General features: G+C 43.7%; 1 protein-coding gene across 1 annotated transcript in view; it reads right to left on the bottom strand.

Moving 5' to 3' along the window:
- Window positions 1-22,092, bottom strand: part of LOC115087279 (lysosomal-trafficking regulator-like) — a 1,534,685-nt gene that overhangs the window by 548,500 nt on the left and 964,093 nt on the right. Inside the window, 1 exon segment of the mRNA XM_029594260.1 lies at window positions 1,930-2,006. Coding sequence (XP_029450120.1) covers window positions 1,930-2,006 — 77 coding nt within the window.

Raw genomic sequence — 22,092 nt, 5'->3', positions numbered from 1 at the left:
ATCTGAATCGAAATCCTGAGGTGAAGTAGAAAAAGCCTGAATTAGGGAATCCAATGTATCCATTAATGGTTGAAAAATGGAGGATTCTTGAACTGTCATCGATGGTGGCATCGGTGCCGGTGGCCGAATAGGAATCGACGGCATCGGTGGCACAGACGCCGGAACCGGCGGCATCGGCATCGACGGCATCGATGGTTGCGGTGGAATCGGCATCGAGGGCACTGGTGTTGGAACCGGCGATGTCATCGGGATCGGTGTCGAGGGCATCGCTGGCGTAGATGGCTGAAGTCGTGGCATCGCCTCGATGAAAGCATCTCTGACCGCTTGACGTATATACACATCAAGTTCCACCCGCATGGATGGTGAGAACAGAGCACCCATGGGGGGAGGCGGTGACGGCGATGCCGGTACCTCCTCAGAGCCCTGAGGAGGCACGGTTCCCTGCGCCGGAATCGGCGGGGATCGCCCTGTCGATGGCTCTGAAGCCTGATCCTGGAGCCGAGGTTTCTTAGTCGGTGTACCGCCCTCTGTCGATGGCTCGCCGGGTATCGAGGTCGCGGATGCCGTATGCGGCCTACGGTGCCGATGGCGATGCTTCTCTTTTTCGCAGGCTTTTTCACTGCCCGATGTCGACGCCCTGGACGATGGTGAGGGGGAGGAAAAGGGAGCGTCTCCTGACTCACCTGGTAGACGCTTTTTAAATACGACTTTTCGAATCGACCCAGCCAGAGACGATTGTGCTGAGGTGGATGGAGCTGATACAAGCTGTATTTTAAACAATTGCTCCATTTTCTCTAGTCGTAGACGACGGCCCTTTGATGTCATCGTGGCACACAAGGGACAAGTTTTAACATCATGCCCTTCACCGAGACAGAGGACACAGTCCTGGTGAGGGTCCGTAATGGACATGTTCCTGGTGCATTTGGGACACTTTTTGAAGCCTGAAGCCATTTTGGGGCCGGACAGCCGTCGACGGCCAATGACTCAGGACAAAAAATTTGGAAAAAACGGAACGGAACCGCGAAAATCGAAAACTTACCGCGATCGGTGTTTACTAAGGGGAGACCCTTTGCGGCTTGAAGTTTTCTAACTTTTCCTTAAGTTAAAGTTGTGGAGAATTCCACAGGACTCCTAGAGACCGCGAGGCTAACTGCTTCGCGGAAAAAAGAAGACTGAAGGGAGACCCCTGTGGCAGGGAATATCATGGCATGCTGGGCATGCTCAGTAGGCACTCTGGTGCCAGTCAAAAGTTTCATAGAAACTTTTACAGAAGTTTTCCGTACATAGGGCTCCATTACTGATGTCACCCATATGTGAGGACTAGCATCCTGCTTGTCCTGGGATAACTTATCTACTTCTACCATACATTTTTGCATTTGAATTTTAGCTCAGATGTTAGCTTATTTTTAGTTCTTTATTAAGTTTTTGATTTGTTTAAAACATTAGCTTAAAGGGAACAATAATTATTTGACATATAAATTAAAAACTAAATTGTAGTGCAGCAATTCTATGCCTCTGTTATTCCCTATTTGTATGATCTATAGGTATATCTTGTTCACTGATCCAATGTATTATATATCTTATATTTTTTTAAATGTATACCTATAAAAGTGTTCAGCTTTATAATGCCCCCTCTCCATAACTCTAAAACTTTCCTGTGTGTCTATATTTCAGCTGCTTGTGGTACTCTTTGTTTTACATGCATCATTAAGAAGTTTGAATAGGATAAGGACCAGCACACAAGCATTTTAATTTACTTTATAGATTGCAGGAGCAGTTAAATAAAAGTGTCCAAAAACTACTTTATCAGACATCCACTTGTTCATGTTTTTACATGATTGATGATGAGTTGATAAACTATTCACTGAACTTTCAAAAGTATAATTTTTGTTATTATATGTAAGAAAATTAGAAGATTGTGATTATTACTTTTGCTGGTTACTTGAAATTGTCTTCTCCCAAGCAGCTTTGTTTATATTTTCATCTGTTTCATATTTATTTTTCTCCTGAAAGATAATAAAATGCAAAAAACAAAGCAGCGACGTCAATAGTGGACAAGGAAAAGCTGTATTTATGTAGTAAATTGTATTTCTTACACTTAAATGGAAAGCATGACCCCATGATATACTGAAAATGTAAAAACTATAAAGAAGTCAAAGGAATGGGGAGGTGTATAGAAAGTTCTGATTGGCAGTAGACACTCTGAAGCAGTAGAAAATGGAAGGCATTTAAAATACTAAATTGAAATTGGAAGGCTCTGAATTGGGGAGAAAAAAAGAACTAGTCAAGAGATAGTAATAGAATTGTTGACATTCCTTGGAAGGAACAGACAGAAAATGAGAGAAGGATGTAGAAAAACAACTTGCATCTTTTTTGAGCCTTTTGTTGATGTGGTCTCCAGAAAAGCAAACTTTAAGAAAAATGTATAATTACGTTAAGGAAGCCTTGTTGGGAGTAACAGATACAGAAGAGCTATTAACAGCAATAAAAAAGAGCCATGAAATGGCAACAAATGACTGTGTCATGCAGAGATGAGAATGATTTACTAAAAAAAAGGAGGAGAAAAACAGCAAACACAATAGTATTCAGGAAACACAGATAGATGGAAAAGGGACAGACAGAATTACTAGGAGAAATGAAGGGAAACAGGAAGTACAATTCATAAAGGCAGAGGATGAAACTTTATTTAGAATACAAGAGAAAAGAGAAATGGAGAAATTACTTACCTGATCATTTTGTTTTCCTTAGTGTAGACAGATGGCCTCAGGACCAGTGGGTTATGTGCTCTTCTGCAAGCAGATGAGAGACGGAGTCAGATTTCAAAGCTGACGTCACTCTAGATCAGCTGTTCTCAACCGGTGTGAGCACCGGCAACTTTAGGGGTGGCCAAAGTTGCTTAACCCCTTTTAGGAAACGGGTCAGCTCCAGATGAGCTGATAGTCGGATACCGTTCACTTCTGCTCTCAAGCAGGAGAGGGCAACTACTTGGACTTTGAGGGAGTTGAGGGACAAACCCTTCTTCATACCATCCTATAGAAACTCCAGAATCATGGAGATCTTGGCCATCCGCGAGAGTATCCCGCGGTCCTCGCACCAGACTTCGAATACTCTCCAGATCCGTATGTATGACAGGGATGTTGAAAACTTGCACGCGTGGAGTAGGGTGTCATTCACGGCCTTCGAGTAACCACGCTTCTTCAGGCGAGTCCTCTCAAGGGCTAGACCATAAGAGAGAATCGAGATGGATCTTCGTGAAGAATCAGGCCCTGCCTGAGAAGGTCCCTGTGTGGAGGTAAGCCCAGAGGGTTCCCCGCCAGGAGGTTTTGCATGTCTGCGTACCATGGGCGTCTTGGCCAATCCGGGGCCACTAGTAGAACTAGTCCCCTGTGATGCTCTATCTTGCGGATGACCTTGACCATTAGTGGTGATGGGGGGGAAGGTGTACAGTAAATCTTCATCTGGCCAAATCTGGATGAGATCGTCGATCCCTTGGGAGTGTGGTTCTCGTTTGCGGCTGAAGAACCTGGGGACTTGGGCACTGGGATAGGTGGTGAGTAGATCCATGGCTGGGAGGCCCCAGTGATTTACTATCAGTTGGAAGGCTGTGGTCGACAGCGTCCATTCTCCCGGATCCAGGCTCTCTCTGCTGAGGAAGTCTGCTGAGACGCTGTCTTTTCCTGCGATGTGGGAGGCCAAGATCCCTTGTAGGTTTATCTCTGCCCATGCCATGAGAGGGTCTATCTCCAGAAATACCTGCTGGCTCCTGGTTCCTCTCTGGTGGTTGATGTAAGCGACCGTTGTAGCGTTGTCTGACAATACTCAAATCGCTTTGCCTCGGAGTCTGTGGCTGAACTGCAGGCACGCTAGTCTGAATGCTCGAGCTTCCAGGTGGTTTATGTTCCATTCCGCCTATTTCTTGTTCCATTGTCCCTAGGCCGTCAGTTCCTGACAGTGGGATCCCCACCCTCACAAGCTCGCATCCGTTGTGAGCAAGATCCAGTTCAGTGGGGACAGGCTTATGCTCTCTGCTTAGGTGGTCTTCCTGAAGCCACCACTGAAGTTGAGAACGTACCTCTGCTGGTAGTTGGAGGTAGTTGGATTTCTCAAATCTTAGTCCTGGGACAGTGGGTTCCATCATGACAGTAAGAAGTGCTGGAGCGGTCGCATGTGAGCCCTTGCCCACGGGACAACCTCTAGGGTTGATGCCATGAGGCCGAAGACTTGAGGATAGTTCCATACCTTGGGGCGTGCATTGGTCATCAATCGTTGCAATTGTTCCATCAGTTTACTTCTCCTCAAGGAAGGGAGGAAGACTTTGTTCTGTTTGGTGTCGAAACGGGCCCCCAGGTACTCTAGAGATTGCGAGGGCTGCAGACTGCTCTTGCCCATGTTCATGACCCAACTGAGCTCCTGCAGTAGGCTCTTGACTCTACTGGTCACCTATTGGCTCTCTTCTGAAGAATTTGCCCTGATCAGCCAGTCGTCCAGGTAAGGGTGTACCAAAATCCCTTCCTTCCTCAGTGTTGCCACCACGACCACCATAATTTTGGAGAATGTTCTGGGGGCGGTTGCTAGGCCGAAAGGTAGCGCTCGGAACTGGTAATGGTGACCAAGTATCGCAAAGCGTAGAAAACGATGGTGATCTTGATGGACTGGAATGTGAAGGTAGGCTTCGGAGAGGTCCAGGGAGGTTAGAACTCTCCTGGTTGTACTGTCGTCTCCATGCGGAAGTGTAGTATTTGCAGATGATGGTTGACGTTCTTGAGATCCAAAATGGGTCAGAATGATCCTTCCTTCTTGGGAATGATAAAATAGATGGAATAGTGCCCTGTATTTTGCTGGGGCGTGGGAACAGGAGTTATTGCCTTCAGTCTGAGTAGTCTTGTCAGAGTGGATTCCACTACCAGTCTCTTGGTGTGGGAGTGGCAGGGTGACATCATAAATTTGTCTCGAGGGATGCTGCAGAACTCCAGAGAGTAACCTTCTTGAATGATGTTTGGTACCCATTTGTCCGTCATGATCTCGACCCATCTTTGGTAGAAGAGGGCAAGTCGACCCCCTATTTCTTCTTCCTGTGGAAGGGTCAGCCCATTCTCATTGGGAAGCATGGCTGGAGCCTGCCCCTGAGCCTGTTCCTCTCTTGGTCTGTCAGTTCTGAAAGGGCTGGGACCTTCTGGGGGGACGAGGTGCCTGGAACTGTGAGTTCCTGTAGGGTCTAAAGCGTTGTGAGCCTCTGCCCTTGGTTCTTATGGGGAAGGGGCACTGAGATCTTTTACTCCTGTCTTCAGGTAGCCGAGGCACTGGGGATTCACTCCATTTGCTGGCTAACTTCTCTAATTCGCTTCTGAACAAGAGACTTTAAAGGGCATTCTTGTGAGATTAGCTTTAGAGGTTGTGTCAGCAGACCAATTCCATAGCCATAGTTGTCTTCTGGCTGCCACTACCAAGGCTACGCCTCTGGCTGAGGTATGCACCAGATCTGAGCTTCCGTCCATCAAGAAGGCTGCTGCAGGTTCCATCGTCTCACCGGTATATGTTCCGGAGTTATTTGCTTCTCTTGAGAGGAGCAAGCAGGAACGTGTCACCAGTGCGCAGCAGGAAGCATTCTGCAGTGTCATTACTATTGTGTCGAAGGCCTGCTTAAGAATGGATTCCAATTGTCTATCCTGAGTATCCTACAATGCAGCCCCTCCCTCAAAGGGAATGGTTGTTCACTTTGAGAAGGCACAGACCATGGCGTCCACTTTTGGGAAATGCAGGTGTCCTTGGTCGCTGATTACAGAGGGTTTAGGGCTTCCAAGGCCCGACCCCCTTTGAAGCTGGCCTCCGGGGCATCCTGCTCCAGGTCAATCAGTTCCTTGATGGTTTCCATCATTGGGAAGTAGCATGAGGCTTTACGAAGGGACACCAGGATGGGGTTCTTCGTTGGTTCCGCCATAGGATCCGTGCCTGGAATACCCAGAGTCTTCAGAGTCTGGGAAACAAGGGCTGGTAATTCATCCTTGTGGAAGAAGCGAAGCATGGTTCGGTATGGTTCCAGGCCTGGAGGAATTTCTCCTCCTTCCAGGGAGTTGCCATCATCATCTGAGGTGTCTGGGTCCCTGTTAGGGAAATTCTTGGTTAGGCGAGGCATGTCTCAAGGCATCCGAGCAGTGTTGGGAGGGTCTTGTGCTTCCGGCAGGGGTTGAGCCCTGGGCGCAGCCGGGGCTGATTGCACCTGAATGAAGGCTTGCAGCCCTTGGAAAAATTCTATCCAGGAGAAGGTCTCTGTGTCCATGTTAATCCCAGGGGGAGTTGGAGTAGGGGCCCCAGAGGTGCCCTCTTGTGGAGAAGCCATCTCGGGGATGCATAGTTCCAGGGAGCTATCGTCTGTAGCAGTTCTGGAACCATCCCCTGACAGTGAGGGACCTGGCTTTGGTTCCCCCTGGACTTCTTCGCAATGCTGACATAGGCAGGACTCCAGTTCAGGCTGCGCGGCTCTTATGTGGCAGGCTGTGCAAAGACTGCCTTCTGGCCTTCTTGGATGCCGGTGCCATAGCCTCTATGTCTAGGCGCACAGGTAATGAGCTTCAATGCGCTCGGTGCGCTCAGTTGTGCATGCGGTTATGCGCGCCGCTGTGCGCGGTTTGTAATGGGTGCGCACAAGTTAGGCGCATTGGCTGCTCGGCCTGCCCACCGCATACCGCCGATCGAGAAGGGAAGATGCCGCTGGTGCCCTCCGCGTGTAAGATGATGCCCCCGAGGGTCTCCACATGGACCCATGCACCGGGATGGGGCCTAGCCCAAGCAGGGCTGCTCAACCCGTCGGCGCACCCTTTCTGCCTTGCCGGAAGAAAAACAGAATCGGTACGGCAATCCGAGCCTCAGAGACCGAAGACCTGAATTTAAGGTTTTCTGCTTACCTGGTCTTGGCGCTTACCAATCGTGTGCCAGTAGGGTCTCCAGCTGCGGGGGGAGAGGGCTCTGCCTTCACTGCCGTGCTCGGATGCGCTCCCGCTGGCTTTCTGTCACTCTGGGGGCTAAGTCCACGCCGGGAACCGGCTACCGGACCAAGGCACACTTCTGAGGGATATTAGGATCACCTCAAGAATTCTCAATTAGGGGAGGAACCTTAGGTTTCACCGCAGGAGAGCGGGGCTCGATCTTCTTTAAGGTAAATTTTGTTCCTTTTCTTCTTTGCTGTAATTCTTAACACTAATCTAGTGTGTAGGATAGTGTCCCTATCTGCTAAGAGACGGAGAGATACTGAAGAACTGAGGTTACTGCAAGGGTATATCTAGAGTGACGTCAACTTTGAAATCTGATTCCATCTCCCATCTGCTAGCAGAAGAGCACATAACCCACTGGTCCTGAATCCATCTGGCTACACACTAGGAAATACCAAAATAGAAATAGTAAGAATTAAAGGCAAGGGCAGGATTAGTGAAGAGGAGGAAGAAAGCAGATATCTTTTTAGCAATTATTTACAAAACTGCATAAAGTTGCATAACGTTTCACATCTCAATTTGTTGAAAAACATTCATGTTTATTTTTAAACAATCTTTAATCTATGTACAAATGCTAATTTTATCAAGTACAAAAATCAAGACTTTAACAAGACACATACATTAAAAATGTTACTGTGAAATGACACTTTTGTTTTAAACTGAAATACTGCAACCGTCCTTTCTATACTTTCTTGAAAGTCCTTGTCATCTTTCTGTATACATGAGTTTATGTATGCTAAAAATGCCCTCAACATCAGCAGTTTATCATGCTGTTAATTACACATAAATATAATTACATAAATTATATATAATTCCACATAATTTAACCTCATGTGCCCAATTTAAGACAAGTTTAAAACTTGCCATATTAGTGCCAGTCATCAAGGCTTTATGAATTTAAATTAATGCCATCTCTGCAAGCTGTGGGCTACCAGCAGTTGCATACTGGTGTACAGTTGGCCATATGTGGAGGTCCAAGAACTGCTGTATAAAGATGGTTCTTCTAAAGGGACATCACTCCATCGAGAAAATATAACATTTAAGAGACTTAAGAGATTTTTGAGAAATCAAACATTCTGAATGCTTTGTCTTCTCCAACTTCACTCCTCCCTTCTGTTCCCTACAGGCTGTTTACAAAGGAAGGGGCTGGAGTAGAAGCAGAGTGATACATGCGACCGAAGGTACCTTGTAGCTACCCTGTCTTATTAAATTCCTGCATTGGAAGACTGTTCCATACCTTCACCAAACTTTCTAAAAAAAATACTTTCAAATTACTCCTGAATCTAAAAGCATCATATGTAGAAAGTATAACTGCTTACCAGTAACAGGTATTCCCTGAATACAGCAGTTCACTGGTCATACACATGGGAGACATCACCATGTCAGCAATGACAAAGAATGTGATTACATAGCTTTCGAATGGGCCGATACAGTACAGTGCGCTCCGAGCGCACTGTTAGCCGGCATTTGGGCGCGCATTTTGGAAGCGCTAGCTTTGCCCCTTATTCAGTAAGGGGTAATAGCGTGTCCAAAACACGCGTCCAACCCCCCCCCCGAACCTAATAGCGCCCGCAACATGCAAATGCATGTTGATGGCCCTATTAGGTATTCCCGCGCGATTCAGAAAGCAAAATGTGCAGCCAAGCCGCACATTTCGCTTTCAGAAATTAGCGCCTACCCAAAGGTAGGCGCTAATTTCTCCGGGCACCGGGAAAGTGCACAGAAAAGCAGTAAAAACTGCTTTTCTGTGCACTTGCCCGCTCTCCCGCGTTTTTTTTTGTATCGGCCTGTAGGTAATTATTGCATGCACAACAGTTCCCATGCATCCATAGTCATGTAGTGTTTCGGAGAACAATTCCAGAAGGTGACCAATGGACTTCTGTCTTGAAAAAACATCTATTACAAGTAAGCAATTTTACTTTCTCTGAAAACAAGGATTTCAACCATGTGGGTCTTTATCGGCCATCATTTACCATGTTACTTCAGACACATGAAACTCCTTAGCAAATGGTGTCAACTGGGCCCGGAGCAAGGAGGCATTTTTGGCCCCACTGAACATCAATTCTTAAGTTTAGAGGTATTGGGGGGGGTGGGGGGAGTTCAGGAGATGGGGATCGGAGTGCCTCCCCAGACTACTAGGGTCTTTTATGGCTGGGTCTTGGGGAGGGATTGAGAAAGGGAGTGGTCCATCATTGTGCAATTTCTCTAGTACTTCTTTTACCTTTGGGGGGGGGGGGCAGAATTTCCTCAGAAGGCAGAGGTGGGGGAGGCAGGATTCAAAGACCTCCAGAGTGATTTGTGAGCTTTGGTGGAGGTAGGAGTATTTCAGACAAGAAAATAACTACATCTCAGTCAATAGTGATGAAATAATGGGGCTGACTTTTTTCTAAGTCAGCCATGTTATTTTATTTATTTATTTATTTAAAAACTTTTCTATACCATCGCTAAGTTATGTACCATCGCAACGGTTCACAAATAGGCACAAATAATGTATATATAGGTGGGTATCGTACATTCTAACAAGTGCCAGCTACAAACGGTAACAATATCATTAATAAATATATGTTTTTGGGTAGTGATGAAATAGTTCTGGGAAGGTTTATTGTGGTACTTTCCTTTGGTCTATTTCTCTACTGTACTATGTATTTATAATATTGTGATGCCATTTATTTTGGCTGCGTTTTCCTGTATTTTTCGTTCTCTCTCTCCCTCTCTACCCCACTGTTTCTTTTGGAAAGGCTTGCTTAATGAGCCATGTCTTTAAGGTTTTTTTTAAAGGATTTGATGTCACTCTGTAATCTTAGTCCAGTGGGCATTGTGTTCCATAGAAAGGGCCCTGCCAGTGATAAAGCCCTTTCTCTTACTTGTGTTAGTTTAGCTGATTTTACTGTGGGGATTGTTAGTAGTGCCTTGTTAGCTGAACGAAGGTTCCTTTGCGGTACATGGACTCTTAGAGCTGTATTTAGCCAGTCAGCTTCTTTATCATATATTAGTTTGTGTATTGTGCATAAGGCTTTGTACTTGATCCTGTATTCAATTGGTAGCCAATGTAGTTCTGCTAAAGTTTCAGTTATATGGTCCATTCTTTTTTTTCCTGTTAAAATTCTGGCTGCAGTGTTCTGGAGTATTTGCAGTGGTCTGATTGATGAGCTGGGGAGTCCCAGTAAGAGTGCATTGCAGTAATCAGTACTGGCGAAAACAAGTGTTTGTAGGATTGTTCTGAAGTGGTCAGCTGTGAGTAACGGTTTCAATCTTTTCAGGATCATGAGTTTTGCGTAGCCTTCCCTTACTTTTAATGATATGTGTTGTTTTAAATTGATTTCTGGATCCATTATTACTCCCAGGTTTCTTACTTTTTCGGCCAGTTCTATTTTCTGGTTATTTCCTAGCATTATTGGTGTTTTGATGATTTCAGATTGTTTTCGTCAAGTGTTAGGAATTCTGTTTTATCAATGTTAATAAACAGCTCCACTTTGGGTTAGAAGTTGTTTCTACTTATGTCAAGGTACATGTTTGCTAATCCTCAGTGTTTTATCAGTGGAGTCCTCTATGGTAGAATTAGCTGAATGTCGTCGCGTAAATGTAATGAATTATCCCTAGTCCTGCCAATAGATGACAAAGGGGCAGCATATATATATGAGAGGGTGGCAGACAGAGTGAACCCTGAGGTACTCCAGTTTCGAGTTTAAGTTTTTTTGAAAGAGTGTTTTTTATCAGGACTTGAAGAACCTATTGCTGAGGGTACGATTTAAACCAGTGATCGTTTTGTCACATAATCCTATTTCTTCTAGTCTGTTGAGTAACGTTTGTGGGTTACCGTATCAAAAAGTCTGCGGGTAGGTCTAGCATTAAAGGATGTAAGTTTGCTGTTATTGAAACTCTTTAAGATGTTGTCGGTTAATGAGAGGCGTAATGTTTCAGTGCTGTACTGCTTACGGAAACCGTGTTGCGAAGGGTATAGTATGTTGTTTTCATCTAGGTGTTCAGCTAATTGTTTTTGTACTGCTTTCTCTATTAATTGGCAATTAATGGGAGGTTAAGAGACTGGACGGTAGTTGTTGAGAATTAGGGGGTCACTGTTTTTCTTTTTTATTATTGGTTTTATGATTGCCCCTTTCAGTATGTCTGGGCATTTTTCCTTCCGTTAGGGATAGGTTTATGACTGTTCGTTAAGGTTGGGGCTACTACCTTGGTTATCTTTTTTATCTCTGTTGTGGTATGGTATCAATCATATGGGGGGCGGGGTTTGTATTTTTTATCATTGATTCTACTTCTAGTTGTGATATTTCTTCAAAGGCTGACCATGGGTTAACATCTCTCTTTTGCATTATGATTTCTTGTTTGGTGTTATTTGGGAGCTTATTTCTTAGGTTTGATATTTTGTCACTAAATAATTGAGCTATTCGTTACATTTTGATCCTGGTATACTTTGAGTTGACTCTTGTTTATCGGTTGTAAGATTTGTACTATAGCAAAGAGGGTCCTTGGGTTGTGTTGGCGAATTTTGTATTTTATTACTATAGTACTCTTTTTTAGTATTTAAGATTAGTTGTTTGTAGTAAGCTAGGTGTTTCCTGAATTTGGTTAGGTTTTCAATTGTTTTGTTTTTCCTCCATGTTTTTTCGAATTTCTGAGTTTTCTTTTTGCATCCTTTATTTTTGTATGTGCCATTGGTTATTTTGTTTAGTTTCTTTGATATGTATTGTTTCAAGGGGTTTACCGTATTGGCTATTTTTTTTGTTGATTCTAACCAATGGTCTGTAGCTAGGCAACAGTCTGTAGCCGGTATGTTGGTTAGTTCGTCTTCTAATTTGTCTTTTAGTTCTTCGCAGTTGTAGGGTGGTCTATATGTAAGTTCAATGGGGGTTTGTTTATTATGGTCTGATGGTGTCGAATTTTCATGCTTGATTGGATCATGAAATGGTCAGACCAAGGGATTTGAGTATAGCTAGTTGTTAGGTGTTCTATGTATTTATTGTTTATACAATATACATAACTTCTTTTGCATGTATTAGGCAATTTTATGCTTGGAAATGCATGCAAAGCAGCTTATTTCCACAAGGGATGAAAGCATTACATACACTGCACGATATTTATTTGATTTATATTTCGCTTTTCTCACATGATAAGTCAGTAATAAGGTGATATTGTGCGATAAATGGAGTTTAACGCACAGTATTGCCTTATTGTGGCTTAGTAAATCTAGTTCTAAGTTTATACCTGAGGCAATGGAAAGCAAAATGATTTGCCCAAATTTCAATATGCACCAAATATTGCAATGCAGTGAAAGTCCTTACTTTCTCTACCTATTTTATACAGATACATGTGAAAAAAAATACTACAGTTAAAACCCTGATTTATAAGTGGAGGCAGGTATATTTTAAAGGTGGGCACATACTTGAAATCATCAGTTTTTCTGTACCTCTGCCAGGTTTATCTAGTCCATCTCCATTTTACCTAGACCCTCTAGCAATTCATCCTGAACCCCACCAGTTCACTCAGACCTCTTACCCAAAAATTGCAGGCAACACACGACGAATATCAATAGTGTTAATCAATTAGATGTAAAACTGCGTGAATAAGTTTGATAATTTATATGAAAATTTCTCTTATAAAATAGCAACTTCTGTGTATAACTCTTGATCCCTCCCTCAAAACACCCCAGACTACCCCTTTTCTGCATCAGTAAATGTGCATGTGAAACAAAAAATACATGTGTATAATGTGTGCAAATACAAGCTATTTATATGTGTATATGCTAATTTTCCTTGGGTAACCCCTTTGAAAATTTACTCAGTTGTCAAAGCAATGCTAGACACCATCAGGAGCACTATAAGCATATCGCATTCCTGGTGGCCTAGGTTATTTTGGGGGGATGCTGGGTGTAGCAAATGGGTTCCATTTTGGTTGTGGGTGGGAGGGAAATCAGAGGCCTCATTTATTTTCAGAATCAGATGGGAAGCAGGCTCCTCAGATTGATATGTCCATAACTTTCGGTAATTTTTTATGAGGCTTGGGGCTGGCGGAGGTAGTTTGGGTGCTATGGCACACATTAGCTTTAGTTTTTTAGCGGAGTGGGAGGATCACGGCTAAAAAGAAATGTTTATCTTTTTTCTGCAAATTAACCTGATATGTTTCAATATATCTGGTTAAAGTTACAGTTATCCAGGTACACATGCCCTTAAAACGTAGGGCAGCATATTAAAAGCACATTCAGTGCTTGAAGCCAGAAAAGACACTTATCAGCAATCTTTTAGCCGCAAAGAAATTGGGTGGTGCTACCTATCCTTTGGAAAGCATTTGCTAAGTGATTATAAAAGTTTTAGGGAAGTGTTAATACTTTTCAGTTTAGGGAAGCTTTAAGTGATGAATTGTTTTATTATAGTCAGGTGTTTAATGTGTGTTGATTTGTTTTGATGTAAGAAAATAATTGTATTATTGTTTTAATTTATTTTGTAAAATCTTGATGTTGTAATCCACCTTGAACAACTTGTTTGGTAGGAGTGTGGAATATTAAAATTTAGCAAATCAACAAACAAACAAACAACAAATAAATAAATAGACTTAACCGGATAAGTAGCGATATTCGCTCATGTCCGATTATGTTAATTGGATAAGTTAGACCAGCCATAGAGCTGGTCTAACTTAGCCAGTTATAACATATCCAGCTAAGCAGCACCATAAGGCACTGTCTCACTGAAGCATGCGCTGGCAGCTGACTGGCCTGCGCAACCTGCTACTGTTCCGGAGAGCAGGTAAGGAACAAAACAAAAAAAAGGTTAGTTAGCATGGTTTTAGGGGTTAGAGTTAGTAGGGGAAAAGGGAGGCAGGTTAGGTAGTGGGTTTAGACGTTCTATCCCAGTCCGCTCCTGGGAGGGAACGAGGATTAGGGCCTATTGTGTCGCCACACTCAACTTGTAAAATTCCCCCCTCCCTTATACGCGTGAGTCTGCATTCACATGTCAATATAAAATCGTGCGCGGGTAACATATTTTATAACGTCTGCGCGTTGGCGCACGCATGTTATAAAATTGGCGCATCCATGTGCACCTGCTGGGAACCACATGTGTGTCTTAAAATATTCTTTTTATGGGAGTAGGACAGAAAACTGATAACAGGCTGGAAAGTTGGTTAGCTGGTCAGAAAGTGGTGGTCAATGGAGTCCATTTTGGTGAGGGTAAAGCCACCAATAGGGCTTTCTTTTATTAGCAACATCACAAAAGAACTTACAGGAAATTTATGCTTGTTTGCATATGACCCAATCTGAAACAGAGCAGACACACAAGGCAGGATGAAAAAATTAAATGGCGATTGGAAAAACAAAGATGAATGGTTAAAGGATCAGCAGCTGTACTTCAATGAAAAAAACCAACATAAATTGTAGCATCTAAGATACAAAATCTATTAGCCATGTATCAGTTAGAAGGGAAGTACTGGCAAGAAAGCAGGAAGAAGACCTAAGTCTTTCTTTCCCTCCTATTTACCCCAAGCACATTCTTTGATTTAAAGACTCTTATCCCATCTAAGAGGACACTGATGACCTCGTGATTTGAAAACGCCAGTCAGTATAATAAGGCAGCAACAACAACAAGTTTCAGAGTATAACAAGAGATATCACTCATAGGAAAGAGGAGATAATATTGCTTTTCTATAGTCATCGGTGCTTACTTCTGAAGGCTATGGTTTTCTAAGGAAAGGGCAACCCAGAAACAATGCTATCCCACTGGAGTCCTTATGCAAAGGGGAGAGGGGAAAGAGTGGAAGCCTGCAGGAAGAATTAACATAAAAACTACCTGGAGCCCCCTTGAACTACGTGAGGCACTAAGCAATTGTTCTGCCTGCTTATGCCGAGTGAGAGCTCTATGGCTACCAAAATGGTGCAGAATTTGCAACACATATGCTCTACACATAGAAACAGAAGGAATTCAAAAGATATTCTCTAGAACAGTGGTTCTCAACCTTTTTTCTGTCGGGACACACCTGACAGATGGTTCTCACATGCGTGACACACTGACCCATGATCGTCACAGGGCTAGATGTAAATGTACAGTTTGCATCCACGGGAACCCCCCTGATCCACAATAATGGATGTAAGCAGAATTATGACATTCCCATTCAACTCATCTACAAAAAAGATATTCTGGTTCTGGTGTCATCTCAGTAACAGCAACTCAAACTCCTTCTACTTTCAGGCTCAATAGCCCCTACTTATGAAAAAGACAGCAGTTTACCACCAATGCATGTCCTCTTGAGAAAACGCAACAAATAAGACTGATAAAACACTTACATGCTAGTAAAATATCTCTTGTAACAGACACAGAACCGACCTAACATACTCCCAGGATCTGTAGTAATGCACATAAACTAATCCACACACAGTTACACCTGTATTATGGAATACACTCAAACAGGAGCAACCCTATCTATGAAAAGGCAACACTATAAATATTAAAATCAGGCCCTAAAAACCAATACACCTCTTATTAGGAAAACAGAACTAACAAGCAGCTATAGATCCCCACACAGAAATAATTGTAAAACTATACTAATAAGCAGAATAAATGTTTCACAACAACTATGAACAGAATAACATCCAACAATTAAAAACTCATAAAAACTATTAAAATTCTCCAAACACCAATAAAATATTTCAAAAAAAGCAGACACATCACATAATATTAAATAATTAAAATGGCAGTCAATCAAGAAAAATAAACTTAAAAAGCCACCTTTACTTACCCCCTCCAGCAGCTGTCCTACTCCTCTTCCATGCAGGCTGTAGCACACACCAGAAGCAGCAGTAGTGGCTAAGCTCTATACTCATGGTCCTCTTCCTTAGGGCCCATGTCTCTCACACACACACACCATACCAGTCATGCCCCCATGACCAGTTTCTGTCTCTCACACACCAATCATCTCCCAGTCTTTGACAAACACACCAGTCACCTTCCTGAACAGTTTCTCTCATGCCATACACACACACACAGGCTTCCCACTCCCGTGTTCCACTTACATATATGGGCTTCTCACTCTCATAATCACTTTCTCTTTCTCACATACACTCACCAGTCTCTCACTCCCATGCTTGTTCTCTCCACATGCACAGGCTTCTCATTCCCATAATCACTTTCTTTCTCTCACACATACACACACACCAGTCACCTGATCTCTCTCATGCATACACACACACAGGCTTCCCACTCCCATGTTCTCTTTCAGATGTACAGGCTTCTCACTCCCGTGCTGTATCTCACACACTCCCATGCTCACTCTTCACATGCACAGGCTTCTTATTCCCATAATCACTTTCTTTCTCTCTCTCACATACACACAAACACACACCAGTCACTTGATCTCTCTCATGCATATACACACACACATAGGCTTCCCACTCTCATGTTCTCTTTCAGATATACAGGCTTCTCACTCCCATGCTGTGTCTCACACACACACAGGTTTCTCACTCCCATGCCCACTCTTCACCTGCACAGGCTTTTCATTCCCATAATCACTTTCTCTGTTACACACACATACACACACACCAGTCTCTCTCTCTCATTTCCATGCTCGCTCTCCACGTGCACAGGCTTCTCATTCCCTGAATCACTTTCTTTCTCTCTCTCACATACACACAAACACACACCCGTCACCTGATCTCTCTCATGCATACACACACACAGGCTTCCCACTCCCATGTTCTCTTTCAGATATACAGGCTTCTCACTCCCGTGCTGTATCTCACACACTCCCATGCTCACTCTTCACATGCACAGGCTTCTTATTCCCACATACACATACACACACCCGTCACCTGATCTCTCTCATGCATGCATACACACACATACACAGGCTTCCCACTTCCATGTTCTGTCTTACATACACAGGCTTCTCCCTCCCATGCTGTGTCTCACACACACCCAGGTTCTCACTCCCATGCTCACTCTCTTCACATGCACAGGCTTCTCATTCCCATAATCACTTTCTCTGTTACACACACATACACACACACCAGTCTCTCTCTCTCATTTCCATGCTCGCTCTCCACGTGCACAGGCTTCTCATTCCCTGAATCACATTCTCTCTCTCACATTCACATACACACCAGTCACACCGTCACCTTACCAACCAGTCTCTCTCATATACATGCACACACACAGGCTTCCCACTCCCATGCTTTCTCACATACCCAGATTTCTCACTTCCATGCTTTTTCTCTCTCTCTCTCTCTCTCTCACACACACACAAACACACATCCCTGACTGTCTCACATACACATCAGTCATCTCCTTGAGCAGTCACTTTCATTGTCTCTCACATATACACATACATCAGCTCTCTGACCAGTTTCTCTCAATCACACACATACTCTCGATCAAATACATTCTCTCACTTACACACAGGCTCTCAATCACACACATTCTCTCACACACAGGCTGGCTGGCTGCTTCTCTCTCTTTCTGTCACTCACTTCCTCTCTCTCTCCCTCCCCCCCCCCCCCAACGGTAGCTGCTCCTCCTCCTCCAGCCCCCGCAGGCCAATAAGGAAGAATTCCATCGATCGCGGGAGGCTCCTGCTGCTCTCTCCTCTCCCGATTACCGTCTGCTGCAATAGCTTGGGGGCCGATGCTTGCAGCGGCCGCTGCTACTTCATCACGCGGCACGGCCTTTCTTCTTCCCGCGCACCGCGTATCACTTCCTGGTCCGGGGGGGGGAATGCAGGCCGCGGGAAGAAGAAAAGGCCAGCCGCGGATGCCACAGATTTTTTTTTTTTTGCACCGCTGCCGTTGCCGCCGGGGCTGGCGGCAACGGCAGCGGTGCAAAAAAAAAATCTGTGGCATCCGCGGCTGGCCTTTTCTTCTTCCCGCGCCTGCATTTGCCCCCCCCCCCGGACCAGGAAGTGATACGCGGTGCGCGGGAAGAAGAAAGGCCGTGCCGCGTGATAAACTAGCAGCGGCCGCTGCTAGTTTATCACGCGGCACGGCCTTTCTTCTTCCCTTCCGCGCCTGCATCCCCCCCCCACCCCGGACCCGGAACAGGAAGTGGTGCGCGGGAAGAAGACAGGCCGTGCCGCGTGAGAAAGGCCGTGCCTGCTAGTTATATCACGCCGGCACGGCCTTTCTTCTTCCCGCGCATCACTTCCTGTTCCGGGTCCGGGGGGGGGGATGCAGGCGCGGGAAGAAGAAAAGGGCAGCCGCGGATGCCACAGCTTTTTTTTTTTTTTTGCACCGCTGCGTTCCCGCTGGGCTTGAACGTGCTGATAGCCCGGCGGCAACGGCAGCAGGGAAGAACGAGCAGCGGGAGGGACCGGGAGCCACGCGACACACCTGCCGGTGCTTGGCGACACACTGGTGTGTCGCGACGCACCGGTTGAGAACCGCTGCTCTAGAATAATGAAAGGAAAGGGGGGGAAACAAATAGTAACATAAAAATATCTAGCAAGCATCAATAAAGTACATTAAGGTAGCATTTACAATATGAAAAATATACAAAAACAAGAGGTCATGAGATATAGTTAAGGAGGAAGGATAAAAGAAAAGTGAGGAAATACTAGTCTACTAACTGGATGCCTGGAATCGCCCCACCAGCAAAGTGACAGGAACCAATCAGTGATAGAATTCAACATGCTTATAAAAGACAGGACAAGAAACAGTCAGGACCAGAGATTGAGTCTGATCTGTGATGCAATGTGCACTAAGGGGTTAATTTTCAGAAGAATTTATGGGATTAAAACTGGGTTTTACACATGTAAATGCATTAAGTGCATTACATGGACTTTTGAAAATTGCAACACTATATGATATTTTTCTCACAAAAATCATTGAAACTTACCTCCTATATCTGGACAGTCAGGGAGTCTTATCTGCCAAAAGATACTATGGAGTGACTTTTCAAAAGAATTATACACATATAAGTAGCAGGAGATTATTTTATAAGCAGTTTATTAATGACTAATTAAATAAATAAAATGTTATACAAACTTAAAGATAATTATAGCATACACATAAAAAATGTAACTAACTAGTTACACAGCTCAAAAAGAAAAATCTGTTTAAGTTACACACATATAATCTCAAATTACAATGCATATTTCAAGCCCCCAATCAGGATCCAAGATTGTCTCAATCTTAGGAAAACTATTTGAAATGTATGGCCCCTGGAGTACAGCATTCTCTTTATGAAAGACCTATCATAGCGGCATTTAAGGAGTTACTAAAATAGAAACATGTGTAGAGGAAACACCCCCCCCCTTTTTTTTTATTCGATATGAAAAAAATCAATTGAGACAGCTGATAGAAAAGATTAGAAACAGTTTGGTGCTTATCAAGCACTTACATGGGTATTTCAAGAAAATAAATAACCCATCTCAAGAACTTGTGTTTTCAACATAAGAAATTGTTGACATCTCCTTTGAGTTTGCCTCGAAAGATCTGGAAAGATTTGCACCTTGTGTTTAAGAAATAATTCAGATCAATAGGCAAAGTACCTTTTAAAAATCCATTCCCTATCTGCTTCCAAAAGAAATGTTACTATCAAGGTTGATTGTGTAGCTTGATTTTCATCTGTTTGTTCTAGCACAGCTGATATATCCAAATTTACTGGTTCCCTAGGGGTTAATATCTGGAATTCCTTTTCATCCATTTGAACTTTCTTTTTTGCCGGAATAAAGTATGCCTTTGAAATTATGGGCAATGTTTCTTCTGTAATTTTTAAAGTTTCTAGCATATAACATCTCCATAATTCCTTAGGTACCTTTGGAAAGTTTATACATCTAAGGTTTTTTGCCCGGATCTGATTGTCCAGGTTTTCCAATTTTAAATGTAAATATTGGTTCTCTTTTATTATATCGTGTTGAATATTAATAACACTGTCCGTCTTCACTTGTAAAGATTGCAATTTTTTATTATTTTCCAACTCTTTCTCAGCTGTGTCCAAGCGCTTATCCACTCTCTCTCTCTCTTTAGTAGTATTACACATGTGTTTCTATATTCATATTAATAACTTGGATAGCATCCCACAAAGCTTCAAGAGAAAAGATTTGAGGCCTTACCAATTTGTGATATTTTCCTAGATTTCCGTGGGTTACATCCATTTGGTCTGGTATGACTCCCTCTCCTGCTGCTCCTACTCCTGCCTCTCGCTCAGCGTGGACATATTGTGAGACTTCTCCTAGCAGCCCGGGCTCCGGAAGAGGGTCTCGCGAGGTACTCATCTTTGGCCCCTCCTCCTCTTCTCGTTGCTGACTGGTGCATCTCAACGCGAGATTCGCAGGAGGGGGATCTATCTTCCAGTGAAAATGATATAAGTGGTTCAAGGCTTGACTCAGGACCTTGTTCTCCCCAGCCAAAACCAGCGAACTCCCAACCGGAGTTGAGGCTGAGGGAGGCTCCAAAGCTATGCGCTCCCTTGCCCTCCTCTTGCGGGCTGAATGTGGCATGAAATCAGTCAGGAACGTTGAAGAAACAGAGAGACGCTTACACACGTCTCACCATGTTGCCATCTTGGGACTCCCCCAGTATTTAATTTTTTTTTACTGTTTCTTTCTTTCACTCCTATTTACCCCTAAGCACATTCTTTGATTTAAAGACTCTTATCCCATCTAACAGGACAAGAGACATTTTCACATAAAAAATAAATCAGGGATTTATCTAAAACAAATGAATGACCCAGTCTTTATCAATAGATTATTTATTGGTCATTGCCAAATTAATATTATATATACCCCATAAATTAAGAACACATTCATATCCTTTAGGAATCTCAATCAACTAATAACTCAACAATATAAAGATGCAGACAGCAGTGCAGCAGCGAGTTGGGGACCTTCCAGTCTTCTGCACCAAATGTATGGTTATCTACCAATTGATGAGAGATTGTATGTGTGCACCTACTGCATAGAGATCCTGGCTCTCAGAGAACAAGTCCGATCTCTGGAGGCTACAGTGGCAGGCATGGAGGAGCTGAGGCAGACAGAGAGTTATAAAAGGAAGACTTCCGGGATATCAGACCTAGTCCTAGCTTCCAATCTGACAACCCCTGCACTGCCATGGCAGAGCAAAGGTCACCTAGATGGAAACTATCACTTTGGTATTTATTTATTTAAGGCTTTTCTATACCGGATTTCTTGATACAGATCAAATCAATTCGGTTTACAATCGAAACAAGAGTTTTTAAACAATAACATAGTCAAAAAACGCTATCAGTACGGAGCAGAAAGTGGCAGAGTCAAAAGTTACATTATAACAAGGGCGAGCAACTGGGGATAGTGAAAAGAAAGGGGAAAACAAAAGTATGCAAACAATAGGAATACTTTATACAGAGAGAGAGAGTGGCTAGAATAGGCCGATCTCTAAGGCAAACTTCTGAGGATTATGACATCTTTGTGGTTTAATGTGAGGCGTGACGAAATAATAGATTAAAGTTCAATGATGCCGTTATTGTCTAGGCGCACGGAAAGGCTCGGCCGAACCAGCCATGTTTGAGTTTCTTTTTAAAGGTCCGAAGGCAGGTTTCCTGTCGGAGGTCAGAGGGTAGGGCATTCCAGATGGAGGGACCTGCTGTTGAAAAAGCCCGCTCTCTGAAGTTTAATCTGTGTACCATTTTATTCGGGGGGACGTAAAGAGATCCCTTGTAAACGTCTCTTATCGGTCTGGCCGAAGTGTGTAGTTTGAGTGGTTGTATCAGGTCAAGAGGGGTATGATGGTATAAGCATTTGTGAATAATTGTGAGTGATTTGTGGAGTATTCTGAAGTTGACTGGGAGCCAATGTAGATCTTTTAGAATAGGTGTGATGTGCTCTCTCCGATTAGTGTTAGTTAGTATTCTTGCTGCCGCATTTTGAAGCAGTTGGAGGGGTTTTGTTGTAGCAGCAGGTAGACCTTGCAGTAAAGAGTTGCAATAGTCTACCTTGGAGAAGAGGATGGCTTGGAGAACAGATCTAAAGTCATGGTGGTATAGTAGAGGTTTTAGTTTTTTGAGCACCTGTAGTTTATAAAAGCACTCCTTAGTGGTATGGTTTACAAATTTCTTTAAGCTCAGATGGCTGTCAATGATGACTCCGAGGTCTCTAGTGTGAGAGGTTTGTATGTTAGCGCAGAGCAGTTGTTGGG

This window comes from Rhinatrema bivittatum, chromosome 3, assembly GCF_901001135.1.
Source record: "Rhinatrema bivittatum chromosome 3, aRhiBiv1.1, whole genome shotgun sequence".
Lineage (NCBI taxonomy): Eukaryota > Metazoa > Chordata > Amphibia > Gymnophiona > Rhinatrematidae > Rhinatrema > Rhinatrema bivittatum.
The sequence above is the reverse complement of the archived record's forward strand: the minus strand, read 5'-3'. Positions and strand labels throughout refer to the sequence as shown.